Raw genomic sequence first — 17,319 nt, forward strand, 5'->3', positions numbered from 1 at the left:
TTCTGGGAGGGGGGCAGCAGCCTGCCCCTCGCTGAGTACACCCATGCCCATGGTGTAAAACAATTAATAAAACATTTTGTGCTCCTCAATCCTGACCATTCCAAAAAATAATTCATTTATGATAACCCTTCAGTCATCATTACAATCATAGTTTGATGTTTAAGTTATAAATGAGAATACCACTGAAATTTTCCATTTTATTTCAATGTTTTTCGTGTTAGATTTAACAAATACCTCCAAATAACAAACATAACCACTTAAATCACAAATCAATGAAATAAAGAAGCTTCTTCACTAAAAAATATACATCACCTATTTACAGTAAGCATTATAAAAAAATGATACAGTTATGAACAATTATGTACAAAGCACCACAGGCAATGGCAAGGCACTTTCCGGAACAAATGTCATGTGATGTTTTAGTTCACTGTAAACCATACCACTTAATAGCGAAACACGATTTGTAAAGAAAATAACTGTGCACTCTCAAAAAGCTTTCACCAGTACTTATTCATGAAAATTTTCATCCAAAAATCCCACCATTTGTAATAATTTTGTACATTCTACTGCCACTAAAAGTTCTGGATGAATTTATACTAAATTCATTACCTATATCAGTCAAATTTGTATGAATTGTACGCTTCTTCAAAAATGTCTTTGCAATTAATTTTCACTTTGAGCTTTGAAAACAAAAGAAACAACCCTGAAAGTTTCCTGTGCAGGGAGTAGGCTTGTTCAGGGGGAGGGCACAGTCTCTCAGTAACAATAGTGGGTATGAGGTGCTGGATACGCTTGGTAGTGTCTTGACGTCCAAAGTCAAAACCACCGGTTCCAAACACTTCACCTAAGATCATTACAGCATCAACATGAGCATTCTCCATAGCCTACAAAGAATAGTAGGAAAAGTTATATTTTGATAATAATCATTCAACCACCATTTACAGTTAGAAATCAAATCATAAGCCAAATTTTAGAGAAATGAACTTTAGATAAGAATATGAATTTTACTTACTTACTTTCTCGTTCATTAATTATTGATTCATTAACATAAAATAGCATATCCCAGCAAGCCTTTCTTAATTCCTTGAAATTGCATTCTACATAATGCAAACATTAAGGACACTGACAGTTTAAATATAAAATAATTGTACCCATTGGCCCCAGGAAAGAGATAGAATATGAAGAAAGAAGATATACTCACAAGGGGAGACCACGTACCTTGCTCCGCCTTTTTCAATACCGTATTTTTCATGGCATTAGGAATGGTGAACACATCTCTGAACTGAGAGCACGTGGTTCCATTGAATGGGCCTTAGTTTGGCTGTAATTAATTAATTTCCCAGCAGTGTTTTTAACAAGTGCTATGCAATCCCAAAATAGCGCCTTCTCTCCAATAACAACTGTTGGTCTAGTGGATAGCGCATCCGGCTCCTGCCTGGGGGGCTTAGGTTCGATAATTCGTCGTGGATATATATTTTGTAGTTTTCATTTTGATCATATGTTGACAAGCTTTTCACTAATGCTAATTGCAGCATGCATGGGCGTGAGAAAAATTTTTATCATCACAACGGCATTCAGGTATTTAAAGCAGTGTCATTTCGAACGGGGAAATATAAAGACTACACTTACTGCCGTCCTCAATAACATGCGGAAAAATGAACTGTGGACATTAACAGTGGCTTTTTTCTCGAAGAAATTACATTTGTAGGTGATCCTCTCATTATTATGCTGGAGGGCTGTGGAAGATTATGGGAAGCAGCAAGCACAATACACATTTGGCGTAATTGTTGATTTTAAATAATCAACTTTTATTCCATCCTATTTGTGGTTTTTATATTTAATCAGGAAGTTGATCAATATAAGCAATACAAGAAATTAACATTTTAACGCACACCAAACCTTGCTAACATAGTCCTCATATCTCCGTGCTCGAAATGACACTGCTTATATACCTAAATGCCATTATGATGATAAAATTTTTACCTTGTGCCAATGCTTGCTGCAGTTAACATTAGTGAAAAACTTGTCAACGTATGATCAAAATGAAAACTACAGAAATGTTCCCATGGAGAAGTACCAAACCTGAGCCCCCAAGGTGAGAGCCGGACGCACTATCCACTAGACCAATTGCTGTTGTTGGAGAATTGGCGCTATTTTGGGATTATGTAGCGCTTGTTAAAAATACCGCTGGGAAATTAATTAATTACAGCCATACTAAGGCCCATTCAATGAAACCACTATCAGTTCAGAGAAGTCTTCACCATTCCAAATGCCATTAAAAATACAGCATTGAAAAAGGCAGAGCAAGGTACGTGGTCTCCCCTCATCAGTAAATTATTTAAAATATTATAGTCAATATCAGTAAAAATAAAATATTTTCATTTTCTCCACATATACATGAAAACTCATTTTATGAAGCTCTGGATTTATACACTATTGGGCCACCTTAGCTTACTGGGGCCTGAGGCAATGATCTGGTGTCCTCAGTATGTTAGCTAAATCACTGGGGCCAAGGCTGGTTAGAAATACTATGCATGTACTAATATTTGCCTAGAAAACATGAGCATATAAATCTTTTTTAAATACAGATTACAAAAATAAAATTTCAAATGCATAATTCATTGAGATCTTCTTGCAACACCAAAAATACCACATTCATTGGGCTCCCCAAATCTATACCCTTATTCCATGTATCCTATACCCAGCCATCTTCAATAATAGCTAAATCAATGTATGGACCATTATTCATACATAAATAATGTCACTAGAAGCCCTGCCTTTGCTGCTATCTGTTTGCTAATAAGACTTCGGTGAGTATACATTCAATAAATTCTCTCTTAGCAACAGAATGAAACTGGGATGCAGAAAGAGAATAAGTAATGTAAAAAAACTATTTTGCCCTTTAATGCTGCTCTGTAGAAGGCCAGGACATTAATCTACCGATCATTAAAGTACATGCATCTTAGTCAGAGGCGGAAGAAAGATGGGCAAGAAATAAAAAATAAACTTGAAAGGATTTGAGAGAGAGACATGATGTTCAAAAACTAAATTCAATCAGTCCAATACCAACGGGAAAGCTGTTATATTGATGCTCTTAAGTCTATATTGATACTCTTAAGTCTATATTGATACACTCTCTCTTTCTCTAAGAAGAAGATCACTATAAAAAAATTAAATTAAAACAAAATAAGATTTGAAAACAAAAAATAAGTATGAGGGCTACTCATTTCCCAGAGAGCCAAAAAATTAATGAAGAGAAATAATTTCGATAGACATGATTTCAAACATATATTATATTTGAAATCATTTTCCTTGAAATTTTTACAACTGGTAATATTAATCCAAAACATCTAATTTTAACATTTCTTTTGAATTATCCTTTTTTACATTTTCAAAATTATTCACCATTAGGAAAAAACTTTTTTTTCCCCATAATTGTATAGCGTACGCAATTACACCCTCACCTTTGACTCGTATCCAGTAAGGAATCCAAGTTCTTGCGAGATTTTCAGAACACGGTCTCTATCGCCCTCAGCAGCAGCTTTTATCACTAAAATATACTTGTCCATGAAAGCTTTGTCATATGATCTGGTTGCCCCAAAGTCCAACAATGCCAACTAGAAGTTAAGAAAAACGAAGTAGCATTCATAATCGAAATCAAATAATTTCATCTCATAACCTAAATTACATTTTGTGACATTATAAATTTTTTGTACAGTATTTGTAAGCAACATGTCACGTCAGAGTCCTTTAGGCAATATGTATAAATTTTCACTAATCTCCGAAATGCTACTAAATGAATCAACTCATAACACTTAACAAATCAAATTTTAAAAATAGACTCTTCCAGCAATGTGAAATAATTCAAAAGCATTTATTTAAATACCATTGAGAAATGAAGATTAAAATGATACACAAGTAATGTGAACACTTAGCTAACCAGATAAACATACGGCTTATCATCATGAGACATGTTTGGCCATGACAATAGAAAGGATTTCCGTGGGATTAATGTTAGTTACGTGCAGTGATTTTTTAACAGAGATAATTTGGCATATGGCTATAAAACTCAACCACATTACCACGGAATTCCACAGCAAAGTTAATTTAAGTATTTTTACAAATGGCACCTCACAGACAAGACTTAATATAATTTATGTATTTCAATTTTAATAAAAAATACCAAAATCGGCTTTTCAATAACAAAGAGGTACTTCCAAGATGACCTATTACATATTTGCTTGTCTTAGACGCAACTTACGAGTTTCTACTACATAAAAAAAGCTTAAAAATTGCAAGATACAAACAACATGAACAACGTCGTGACAAATTGATATTACACTTAAAGCAATATCATTTGCCTTTAATCAATATACAAATATTTTATCAACAAATAATCACACTTAATTTTTTCAATTAACAGGGGTAATCCAAGCTACCTTCCTTGCAATTAAGTAATCAGTGGGGAAACATTGCTCTAGAATAAAAGATATGCAATTGATGGAAAACATTATTGGTTAAGCAATCAGTAAAAGATGTCCAATAATTTAATTTACAAACCATACACTCAAGAGCGTGAAATTTTTAAAACAGGAATGATCCCATTATTCTCAGTTATTTTTGTTTCGGAACAAACCGATTTTGACTAGCAAGTCATACCTCTGCAAATTAATATCTTAGCTATCCCCCTAAATCCCACTAATCCCCCTAAATATGCTCTTCAGGCAATAAGAATAAAATTCAAAAAATATAAGAGAGGTCTTAACATAAAATAAATAAAGTAAACATTAATGGCAGAGAGTTTGACAAAATGAGCTTCTTCATAAGTATGCACATATAGCACTCACCTTTCTACTTTCTGTGTCATAAAAAAAGTTGGCCCAATTGGGATCTGTTTGCATGTAGTTAAAAACAAATAACTCCTTGAGGCACAGACGCATGATTGACAGGCTCACATATTCTCGGGTAGATTGATCTAACTCCACACACTTATCAACAGGTATTCCATTAATCAATTCAGATGTAAATATTTGCTTTGTACTTAGTTCATCTGCAATGACAAAAATGTTAAGTGTCACAAGAGTCAATGAGCTTCATACAACATCATTCAATATAAATTACAAATGGATGAGAAATACATAATATGAATGCATATTGCTAAAAGGGAATAGAGCTTAATAATTCATCTTTTTCACTGCATCCTTTAAAACAATTACTAGTGCCAAGTAAAGTACAGCTTCAATCATTGACCTTAATGGAGGGAAATCACCAAATGGATAATCAAAATAGATGGATAACCCACTTGTGACCAACTACATATGAAGCGGCTTTTGGTTTCTCTGTCAAATCTTTTCCACCCATTCCATTAAAAAACTATGTAATTGTGAGGAGGTGAAGAAAGGTACAGAAGGGAGAATAGAACATGTTTGGTAAGGACGAGTGTAGAAATGTTCTGAGGAACTAGCTAGGCAAGGTTGGATAGTCCACCAATTAGTTAATAAATCAAGGACAATTGTGTCCTTAAAGTGTGTCGAAGTAGTACATACATCAAATTTCTTAAAAACCATAATTATTTCCATTAAAAGCCTTGGAAAACTTTATTTACTAAGCATTCCTTCTTAAAAATATCATTGAAAATGGTATGCCCAAACGTAAAGTCATATTCTCTTGCAAATAAATTTTGCATGCATTTTTAAAAATCCCTCCTTCTGTATGTAGGTTGACAATGCATGGAACTACATGGGTATACGGAATGTTTGAGGATCATTATGAATTATCACTTGTTTACAAATGTAGCTCCTTCCCTGGACAATAATGAAAACCAGACAGAAAGACATCTGATAAGAATAAAAATGTAATGCAACACATCACTAGGCCAATGCTTCATTTCTTGATGAGTGTACTGGTGGAAGTCTCTTCCACAGGTAACCTATGACTGCAAGCATTATATATATCTCAAGTTATATTGCTTTCATAAAATCATTTCCTTCAGCAATGAAGTCAGTTATTGATAAAAATTCACAATATTGCCATCAGTTTAGGAGATAAGATGAATCACTTTGCCAGGTTGGCTGCCCAGACAAGCATTGATTGCGACCATTGCAAAGTGACATATTTCAACAAATATGTAAACAAAATAAGAATTAAGGCAAACCATACGGTAAAATTGCATATTGAGAGAAATTTTGTATGTATGTACTAGTGGTTTGTTCATGCTTGGCCAAACGAGGAAAAAGTCTAATTCATTTGTCTACGCAGCAGAGGAAATGTTTCCCAATTTGCACTATAGTGGACTTGCGCTTATCAAAATTGCCTCAAACAAAGCATGAGTGTACTCAAATTGAATCTTGTATGGCTTCGGACAAAGAAAGAAAGCACTTACCTATTACAGTGGGCACTATATATTCTGGATAAGGCTCCATTAGCTTTTTAAATTTTTTGGTGCACTCTGCCTCCCTTTCGTAGTCCACCTCCCAGGAAAGTTCTCTCTTAGCTACAGATACAATATTGTCGATAAACATACCTGAGGAAAAAATTACAGTAATTAGACACTATATGTATCATGAATATAAAAATGTGAAAACTAATCCTGTATAAGACTTACAGTTATAATTCACATTAAATTCCATGGGGAAAAAATTCCCAGCACCAGAAATGATCCATAGACCTTTGGCCCCATGGGCCACAGTACAGACCAATCTTATCAAGGTACCTTAACTCCCAAGGTAATTTTTAATTCATGGTTGTACCCAGCGAGGGGCAGGGGGAAGCAGCTGCTCCCCCCCCCCCCCATGCAAAAATCGCAAAAGTCTTTAAGCAAAATCAGAACTGAATTGAAACAAAAGTATTCAACAAATTTTCTTTAAACCCACAAAAAATGATATGTATTAGTATAAGATATGTGACTAAAGTAAAACTATTTTTTCAAGGAAATAATCTCATAAACTAATAAAGCGCTGTTATAATTTTCTTAATGTTGGTTCCATTCACCTTTTCCATGCTAAAATGTCTCAACTTGGCTTGCCCCCTCCCCCGTAGACTATGCTCCCCCCCCTATAGACCATGGCTTGCCCCCCATAGTTATGATCCTGGGTACGCCCTTGTTTTAATTAATGAAATTGAATAATTTAGTGGCATGTGCAGTCTCCCAGAGAACAAGGTACATACATGGTACCACATGGCACATGATACCTTGATTCACTGGGTAACTGCTTAGGTAACTATGGTTCTGCGTAACTATGGTTATGGGTGACAGCATGCAGTGCTTGGTTCCTTGGTACCTCATTTCCCTGGGTGACCACACAGGAAGGTCTATGATTCAAGTCCAAGTACAAGTGAATATTTTCCCCCAGAAATTTAAAGCTATGTCACTGTCCATCACACTATATGTATGAAATTCATCCCACTCATTGGTGCTACATCATATTATTGTCTTACTGTTTGGCTTAATACCCACAAAAATACTTTCACACATATTTACTTAGAATAATCAATATTTTTTGTGATGCATAAGGGGAACTAAGAACCTGCTATCACAAATTTCATCAGTCAAATTAAGCAGTCCAAATCACTCAGGAGAAAAAAAATTAGTTCACCAGATTGTCATATTCAAGGCCTTTTCAGAAAATAATATACATATCAGATATATTCTTCAAAGTTGTACTTAATTCAAGACAGAGCACATGATGACTGTCAATTTGATGTAACTAGAAAGAAACCATTAAAGATTTTTTAAATGGCAGCCTTGGTAGCAGTGGGGTTAACCCTTGCCTGCCATACAAGAGGTTGCAGATTCAAGTCGCATCTGGGTAGGTTACCCCTATCCAGAGCATGGATGTTCATATACTTTTCATTGCTAAGTTAAAAACCCCAATGTAAAAGACCAATGGTGCTGTTTTCAGTGGTACAGGAATAAGTAAACAATTACATTCACTTAACTTATTTAGGTACGTTTGAACCATCAAATATCAAATTAGATCACCCTGATGTACCCTTGTGAGGCTCTATATTTATAGGCCAAATCATAATAAAAAATGAATGCACACAGCTGAAGAAACTTATGCAGCTGACAGATTTATATGATTTTTAAAATGTAAATTGATATTAGAGTTAATTTCGTTTTGAAATTTATGTCTACTAAGATAATTTCTAAATAACACAATTTAGGTTTAAGTCTGCATTACTACAGGTGATTTTCCCCTCATCAAGCTTGGCTACTTTTATTTTAAGACTCAAAGAAGAAATATATTTAATAAATAAAAAGAAAATTACCATCAGGAAAAATCTTCCATATTTTAAGAACAGAGACCAAATTATCTATGTCACTATCAATGCCCTTTGCCACTCCAGGGTATTGTATCTTCATTGCCACTTGCCTCCCATCTGGTAGTTGAGCCAGGTGGACTTGTCCAATGGATGCAGCAGCAAATGGTTTCTCATCAAACGACACAACTTTTGATCTCCAATTTGCACCTAGTTCTTGAGTAAGCACTCTCTACAATATGGAGAAATTGAGATACATATGTAAACATATCCTTTTCATTTAATCCAGCTACAAACAGGGGAGCAATAAGAAAAAATTAAAGGGCCTGGTGGATATCAACTTCTCATACACAGTAGATTCCGGTTAATTGGGACACATCGGGACTTGTGCACTTTGCCCCAAATAAGCGGCTGCCCCAATTAGGCGAACTATCCTGTATATGGGCATAAACAAACGTTGAAATGATAGAGAGAATACTAAAGAATGTTTATAATGCAACATAAGTTTATTAAATTATTAATTTGATGAAAATCAGCGATTTTAGATAATTTATTATCATTTATAAGAATTAAAACAATTTAGTTAAAAACATTTTTCACAGCCTCGGGCGACGCTGAATGAATGTCTTCCATTAACTCCCATTAAAGAAAAGTCCTATTCTCTTGCGCATAGTATAACAACAAGAGCTATCAAAATAGGGCAAGAATAGGAACATTTGTGGAAAATAAGAGTAAATCAAAGGAGGAAAATATAAAAAATAGTATTCTGAAAACAAAAAAAATTAATTTTGTCGCGAGTATAGAGTCTATGTCGCCGGCTCATGGCCCAATAAAGCGGCATGCTGTCCCAATAAAGCGGAGAATACTCTTGGATATTCCTCTATTGGGTTCTGTTCTTCAAGATCTGCCCCAATTAAGCGGCTGCCCCAAGTAACTGGTGGACCCATTAAACGGAATCTACTGTACCATATATTCTGGCATGTAAGGTGACTTTTTAACCCAGAAAAATGTTCTAAAAATCTCATGAGCTGGGTCTGATTTAATACATAGTTCTGGATTTCAAACTTTCGTGCCCGAAAACAGAATTCACAGTCCCCACATAGGCAGGGGGAAACTCAAAAAAAGACCGCAACTGTATCTCTGCCATATGTGGCAACTGTATGAGCAAGGGCAGCAATGTTTAATCAATAGTAATATAAAAGCATGGATATACTCGGGTAGTCTTACACAGTGAATGCAGCCCAAAATCTATATTTTATCTGGAAAAATTAGGAGTCACCTTAAATGCCAGAATATTTTTCTCTAACCAAAGGAAAGTGCCAGAATATTGAATTGGTCTTTTCAGGCTTAAAGAATTATCATGGTTATAAAAAAATATAATTCAGGTAACTGTACAAACATCTAAGCAAGATAAAATGCAGAAAAAATTAGATGGGATGAAAATGCTCTCAGGGGAGAGTGATGCCTTCTTAAGTAAGTATTGCTTAGGAATCCTAAGAGAAGAAGGACAACACAAAGAACAAGCCTGAAATGGAGGGACTGAATAAGGAGAGACATGCAAAAGATATGAGCAACAGTGGCAAAAGATTGAGCCAGATGCTTGCTAAAGAGGCAAAATATCACCTAAGATAAATATGACCTGGATAGTAAATAAGATAACAATGATTTAAATTCTTTGAAATTATAAAAAAGGGAGAAAAGTGGGCCAGCCCATGGATCCACACCTAGCTATGTATATAGCAAGAGGAGAAAATGTTCAAACATTGGAACGAGTTTTTCAAATTCTCACATTAGCATATGCATAAAAATATACCAAAACAAAATTCCACAGAGCTAAATTTAACAGGTACACCCCAACAGGAAACAGAATTGATGTAAGCATTTGCGAGCTTCGCATCAGACACCATTTGCCCAATATTCACAAGCATATCCTACAAATCCATAATTTTTTTGAACTATTTACATGGCAACTGCTTTTACCAGGCACACACGAAGAAAGGCAGGATATTTTTATTAATACATGCGACTGTACTCATGAATTTTTTTTGTGTTAGAATTGTGTAATTTGATCAATAATAATGAAGAAGCAAAGCAAATACATGCTGACTGAATGCCAACAAAAACTTTTAGAGTGGGAGAGTACAGCCTTTCCTAACTGATAGATTTGCTCCTCGCACTCATGCCTTGAGATCAATATATGGGCCTGCTATGATAATTTTCAAACATATTTGCGACTGGTGGTACAAGCTCAGAATATTTCGAGTGGCATTACAGCAGGAGGGGAGACCTACAACACTAGAGGCGTGGGAAGGGAAGAGAGAGAAGCATCCATTGTTATTCTTTCTTAACAGACTTTGCCAGTGAATGAAAACAAAAGAATATCTCAAAAACCCTTTTCTCACTTAGCAAAACAGCCAACTTACTTACAAAGTGCACAACACGGAGGTATCAAAGCAATTGAGTTTCCCAGAGGCTAGTGTTGCACTTTTGTTGGTTTTCAGGAAGTCAAGTGCCCTCCATCCTCATCCCCCACAAAACTTGGGGCTGCCTCTCAGTCGCAAAGATATTTGAGATGAACTCTAAAACTACCACAGGTGTACAAGAATGCTTTGACAGCATCCACTGAGGGGGGTGAGAAGCCCAGGGGTACAAGTGATTTTTTTATAAACATAGTTAGCTACAGAAATGACAGAAGAAATATGCAATAACTTGGTCACCAAGGGATACGAGTAAGTTTCAGTTCTGTGCTGACTGGTACAGATATTGAGTGGGAAATGCGTTACTAAATATATAGTTGACGTCGTTTTTTTTCTTTACCTAAGTTTTTTACCTAACTCTGTTTAGAAAAAACAAATCATTTTACTCCTTGGCTTCTCACCCCCTCAATTAAGACTTCGAATGACTGAAGCATTATCACTAGTTTAAATTATGCTCATGTTTCTACAGAAAATTTATTGTAATATTGACAATTAATTCACTCGTGTTACCTGCTATTAATTATAACAAATGATAAACATTAAATCTTAAAAATCTCAAGTAAATAAGGTCTTTCTCAATCTATTTTCTTCTTCACCATCTGTGATGACATTTCATGGTTACTATGACACATGTTTTCATCATAATTTCTTCCATTTTCATTTTTATTTCCATCATCTTGGTGTTACTTCAGGTACTGTATCCATTAATCAAGACCACTTCATTATGTACAATGAATTAATTCATGCTTACCTCCAGTTGCCATTTTGGCATGAAATCCGCTGCCTGTCGTACTCTCTCAAAAGCCCTCTGAAGTTCTGGACTAACAATACTACTATCTTGAATACTGAGAATCTGTCCAAGCTTCAATGCAGCACCTATGTCATATGTTTTAAAAGCATAACACATGTTATCAATTATACATACTTTTTTGGATTCTTGAAACATGCATATATATTAAGAACACAAGGACATCCATCACAATCAAGACAAGAAAAGCAATCAAACTGAGAAGATTACAAATCCTTTTCTGAAGTATTATGATTATTTTTTTCCTTTATGGACACATACATTCGTTATCTGTACGATTTCTTTTACATATAGGTAATATGTCTCCTCCCCAATAGCAGGAACAATTTTCAGTAATAATTATTACACTGAAACCTCGATTTTACATTCCCCCATTATACATTTTCCCTGATTTTGCAGTTTTTATTAGGTCCCAAAAAATACCGCCTTTAAAAAATGATACTATATTTTACAATATCCTCAATTTTGCACTTTTTGTAAGTGGTCCATTCAAAAGTGTAAAATAGAGGTTTCACTGTATTTAGCAAAAGCTGATTATCCTGTCTTTAATAGAACAACAGGCTCATTCAAAAGAGAAAATCGTAAGGAATATAAAAGGCCCTTAAAATAGGAAAATTAAGTCCAGTCCTGAGGAAATTTTCTGATGAGACAATTTGATAGAAATTATACAGTACTATCCTAGTGCTCAAGCAATGCCAACTCAATTACTCCATTGTGGCATAAAGTTAATGCTGGTAGCTAAATTTACAGGGGCTAAAGTATATGACAGAAAGGTAGGCAAGGCAGCATAACACCTGTATAAACGGGCTACTGCTAAAAGCTACAAAGTTTAAGGAAAATGGCTGATAATACCTGGAGTAAAAATAACAAAGGCTTTCAGATAACTAGACATACAGATGTATGCAGCATAGTGCACCAAGAGTTTTCGTCCAATTGTGACCCATGATTATTTCTCATGATTCATGAATAAGTGTTCAGCAGTGGGTCACCAAATGTCGTGCCAAATATCCTGGTGCACCACAGGGCTTACACCTGAAGGTCAAACTGTCATCATGTTCAATGAAAGCCTCAATCAAGAAAGGCTTCCAAAGAACTTTCAAAGTGAGATTTTACTTGGGAAAGTGGGCATAGTGGATAATGGTGGTATCCTGGAGCCATGCAACCTTTTTAAAATTGATACCTAAAGAAATTCGCACTATACATACCTATTATGCCTCCATAGCACTATGAGAAGATAAGCTCTCAGTGATTTGGTGTGTGACAGCATACAGTTCTGATTTGACAGGGTCACCCAGAAGCAAATGCTGGACATCAGAGGCAGAAAATTCTAGTGTCTAAGCTAGAAAATGACATAGTGTCTACATCATGGCAGTCTCTACCGCGTGACTGAGAAAGTAAGGTCTACCTCATGATTCCCTCTTGGAGTATATTCTGCCCCGAGCACCATATCTGACCATTTCCCTCGCCTTTATAACATAGACAAAAGAATATTACTGCCCCTCGTGTTGAATGAGCCTGGATTGTTTCTTGAGTGTTGCCAGGAGTACCGCGAGAATTTATTATACTGAAAAATGTCATTCATACATTGGAAAAAATTGTTTCATGAATTTCTTTTGTATTTTTACACAAATATATTTCTTTTTAAAAATGATATTCTTTGATGTGTATGTGAAGAGTAAATGAAAAAATCTTCTTTAAATGCATGTCATTTTATATTTTGTAAAACAATATGCTTCATTAAAATAAATCTTTGTTTATCCAAATTTTCCTTTCTATTTATAAACCTATGTACGTCGTTATAAAATCTTTTCCAGAGGATATCATATCACTCAATCATATTATCTATAGTAGGGAACAATACTTTTGCAGGAAATATTGGTAACACTAATAATATTTACTTTAGTGCAATAAAACTTGTAAAATTGTGGCAATATGTGTCATTTCCAGACTAATGTGGTGAGCACAGAATGTGTTAAATTAAATTAGTCAAAGTATTTTCCCCACAAACCTTATAATGTAATATGCCCAAGTAAAAGAGGAAATGGTGATTTTTTTAAATGTATAATAGTAAGCTAGCTGGTATTCCACCTGGTAACTATGCATTCTTTCTCTAAAGAATAGGGTAGTTTCCTTCATCAAAGAAAACGAAAGGCATTGATTGCGATTCATTACCCACCATTGGTGTATTCATAATATACAAATTATTTGGTTTTAGAAGTCTCAGTTTAGGCGAATGGCAATGGTCAATTTTAACCGCATTTGAAAAAGGCCAGATTGGCGCCCATGCGATGCCACTCCACTTGACGTCACAGGGACCTAGTTTCTATACGAGTAGATAGGAGTTTTACATCATCTGAGATTACCAACGCATGCATAAGGCACAGAGCTCCGGGAAACATCTCTTAATAATCACCTATTAAATCTGCCTATGGTCGGAAAATTCCCTTCATTTGATATGGTATTAAAAATCCTTATTTAAGCCAAGCGCTACCTGCTAGCAGGGAACTCTGCTACCTGCTAGCAGCCTGCATCTCAGCGGCGCACACATCCTCACCCCAAAGTCACCTCACTTTGCGACAGCGGGAACCAGAAAAATACGTCACACGGACTTTTCCCAGCATTCATACTTAAGCGTCGCGTTTTCGCTTGAAAATTTTCACTTTTCATTTTATCGCAATAAATAGATATCGTCATTTAAAAATCTAAAAGTGAGAAATTCATACTCCAGGAGTATCATTCGATTTAGGCAATAAAAAAATAATAGGAAACCACCCTTTTATGCAAAAGCAAACATTAACAGAAAATATTATCAAAAGGTAAAGCTTAAACAAGGCCCGATAATTGCAATTGCTTAAGTGAAGGAATTTGGTGACCACTACAATTGATGATTGTCACCAAACCTTTATTGCAATAATACATCCACAATGTATATCCCAAGTCACATGCTTCTGCAAGATCACGAGTTGAACTACTACAACTTCCCAAATTAATTCTTTGTTAGAACATTTAATTTTCAACTTACCTCTAACTTTACAAAGTGTGTCAACAATCCTTTCAGTGTTAGCCTGTGTAAGAAACAGACTAGAAAGAGATTGTGCTGATGTTCCTGAATTCAATGGCGAAGCTGTACTACTTTTTCCAGAGCTTCCAAGGGTTCTACGAGCAAATTCGGCAGCTGTCCCAATTCCCAGGCCAGCTGCGAGGCTTCCAAATGAAATTAAACGTGCAAAGCGGCTAGCAGGGACTCGTCTCTGCCGAGCTGTAGAACTCAACTCTTGCTGCTTAGCTTTCAGTGAATTGATTTCTTTGACTGGATCAACTGATAAGGTTTCCTGATGGAAATGAAAATAATATCAGATAAGTTTATGTATAAATTATATCAGCATTGTTCCAACAATAACAGACTTATCACTAAGAGTTTTAACTTCATCTCTTCAATTGAAGCATTCAGGAACATTAGTCCCTTTTACCCGTCAATTTACCAGAGCATTGCCACTTAAAATGATCAGCTGGTAACAGCGATACAACAGCAATGTAAGACTATGAAAAGGCTCCAGAGTCTGCCCTAAATGTAAAGCTATCAAGAGGCTTGATGGCCAGCTCTAAATGAAAGATGGTGCAATGACCACAGTTTAATGGCTTATCAATCAAAAGCATTTAATGGTTTTCTAAGATAGAGCATTAAAAATTCCACTCATGGTGGTCAAATGTAAATGGAATAATAAAATATGTTCACCCCTAAAACTACAGGCACCATGTGCCTCCACTGGCGTTAATACATAGAATACGAACAAGAATGCAAAAACTAAAGAATGGTAACCTAACTAAAAATAATAGCGAACAAAGTCACAAATTAAGGAATTCATGGGAAGCATGGATGAAGAATATTTGTGAAGCTGTACAAAATAATATATGTGCATCAAAAAGAAAAGTGAAGAGAGGTAAGGAATATCTGGAAGAGTTATACAACATAGGCAGTTTAGCATATAGGTAATTGAAGAGGAAAGTGATGTTGAACTGAGACTTCTAATCTTAATAAGTACAAATTTAAATTGAATGGAGCAGTAAGAGACCAGCATGGTAACAAGGCAACTGAAATCAACGATATTAGTAATTAGCAGAATTAGTAAAAATAAAAGAGAGAAAACGTGAACAGAGCCATACAAAGCCATGCATGAATTAAACTCTACAGATGAGATGCCTAGGGACTTGGAATGCACATCATCATTCCTATTCTCAGGAAGAGAATGGAGAACTGTAATATCTTTGAGACTATAAGCCAGACCACTCATGCATCAAAGATACGGACAAGGATTGTGCAAAGGAGAATAGAAAGTAGAGCAGAAGAGTTTCTGGTTAAACAATGATTCAGATTCAAGAAAAGCAAAGGCAAATAATCAGAGGTTCCCAGCCTTTTTAGGCCAGAAGCTATCAGAAAATACCCATCATCTGACTCAAGCACACAACATCAGGATGTGGGGGAGGTTGAGCCTAATCATAGAACTCCCACTGCCATGGGTAAAAGTGGCATATATAAAATAAAAGAAAGCCATGAGATTAAAAATATATTATGATGGGGAGCATATAAATTGATTTGATTACCTTGACTCCACCTCCTTTATTGTCTGCCTTCTTGATGGTCAAACCTATGGTTGCCACATTAGCATCCACAATTTGGTCCATTTTAACGACTGGAGGGTTAGTTGCTATATTATGATCCACCAATCGGTGCATTTTAACGATTGTAGGGTTACTTGCCGTATTATCATCAGCAACTACGTCCATTTTAATAATTGGAGCGCGTGCTGCAGCATTAAACTCGACATTCAGCCCAATACCCTCTTTATTTTCCGAACCTATTCCGGCGAAAATAACATTTTCTTTCTTGTCATTCTGTGGTGATCGTGCAGGGGAATCCTTCTTGGCATCGCCATCCAGAGGGATATCAACCAAAACCTCCTCAGGAGTTGATATTGAATCAGTTTTTGTAAGTTTGGCTTTATTTTTCTCTGTAGTTTGGCACAAAAAAATAATACATGATCTTATTACGTTATAAAAATTATTGATTTGTGACAGCTTAAAACGCCAATCAAGTAAATAATCATAAACAACATGATACGTTTACCTAGGGAATAACGAGCCAATTCTTGTATTCCAGCAAGTACTCCATTCAATCTTTCCGTACTTTCCTTAAAGGCCTTCGAAGCATTCCCCTGTAAAATTTACTAATGACATAATCTAGAATTATAGGGATTAATTTGAAATAGGGGAATCGGAAAGGAACTTACCGAAATGATGGAGGGCTCTTCCACAATTTTTTTGCTTCCTTCAACAGTATACTTACATAACTCTTCATTCAAGCTTCTTGCGCTCGAATTTAACCAAATTTGCTTTATACTTTCATTTTGTAATTGAACTCCGGCACGAAGTACAACTTCTACACCTTTTGCAATTTTCGTCAAATCATTTACCCAAGCAGCGGACATTTTTTCAGGATACAGGATGATGAAAGCGTCGTAAAATCGGGAAATAAGGTAACACTGTCTACGCCAAAATAAAGAGAGTCCGTGACCGCAATGTTTTGATACAGTAAAAGCACCAGTTATCCCATTCCATAGGACGGATGTAAACACTTCAGACAACGGAGGTACCAAATGCACTTTTTCTGGAGAGAGACGCTCGTGAGAAAATATTTGCATCAAGCTATTATTTTCGTATCAAGAATAGTGTATTGCCTTTTTTTAAATTTTCTGCAGGACTAATCAAATATGA

The 17,319-nt window shown here is 35.6% G+C and overlaps 1 protein-coding gene across 2 annotated transcripts; it reads right to left on the minus strand.

Moving 5' to 3' along the window:
• Positions 1 to 91: 91 nt before the first annotated feature.
• LOC124153825 (atypical kinase COQ8B, mitochondrial) lies at positions 92 to 17,246 on the minus strand. Of its 2 annotated transcripts, none has more exons than XM_046527199.1 (10): positions 16,836 to 17,246; positions 16,673 to 16,760; positions 16,306 to 16,556; positions 14,570 to 14,879; positions 11,491 to 11,615; positions 8,272 to 8,494; positions 6,383 to 6,523; positions 4,848 to 5,050; positions 3,465 to 3,617; positions 92 to 884 (listed from the first exon to the last, which is right to left on the minus strand). In XM_046527199.1, the coding sequence occupies exons 1-10, from the start codon at positions 17,244 to 17,246 to the stop codon at positions 615 to 617; spliced, it is 2,175 nt and encodes a 724-aa protein (XP_046383155.1). In that variant the 3' UTR covers positions 92 to 614. The 2 variants fall into 2 exon arrangements, with proteins under 2 accessions (XP_046383155.1, XP_046383154.1); XM_046527198.1 differs by having other exon boundaries at positions 16,150 to 16,556.
• Positions 17,247 to 17,319: the final 73 nt, after the last annotated feature.

This window comes from Ischnura elegans, chromosome 2 (assembly GCF_921293095.1).
Source record: "Ischnura elegans chromosome 2, ioIscEleg1.1, whole genome shotgun sequence".
Classification (NCBI taxonomy): domain Eukaryota; kingdom Metazoa; phylum Arthropoda; class Insecta; order Odonata; family Coenagrionidae; genus Ischnura; species Ischnura elegans.

Bases quoted from the DNA above. Each gene is read 5' to 3' on its own strand.
- LOC124153825 (XM_046527198.1), bottom strand. From the start codon at position 17,246: ATGCAAATATTTTCTCACGAGCGTCTCTCTCCAGAAAAAGTGCATTTG. The intron at 6,524-8,271 runs GTAATTTTCTTT...TTTTTTCCTCAG, and splicing joins ATGGAAGATTTTTCCTGATG to GTATGTTTATCGACAATATT. The intron at 3,618-4,847 runs GTGAGTGCTATA...CTTAACTTCTAG, and splicing joins ATGACACAGAAAGTAGAAAG to TTGGCATTGTTGGACTTTGG.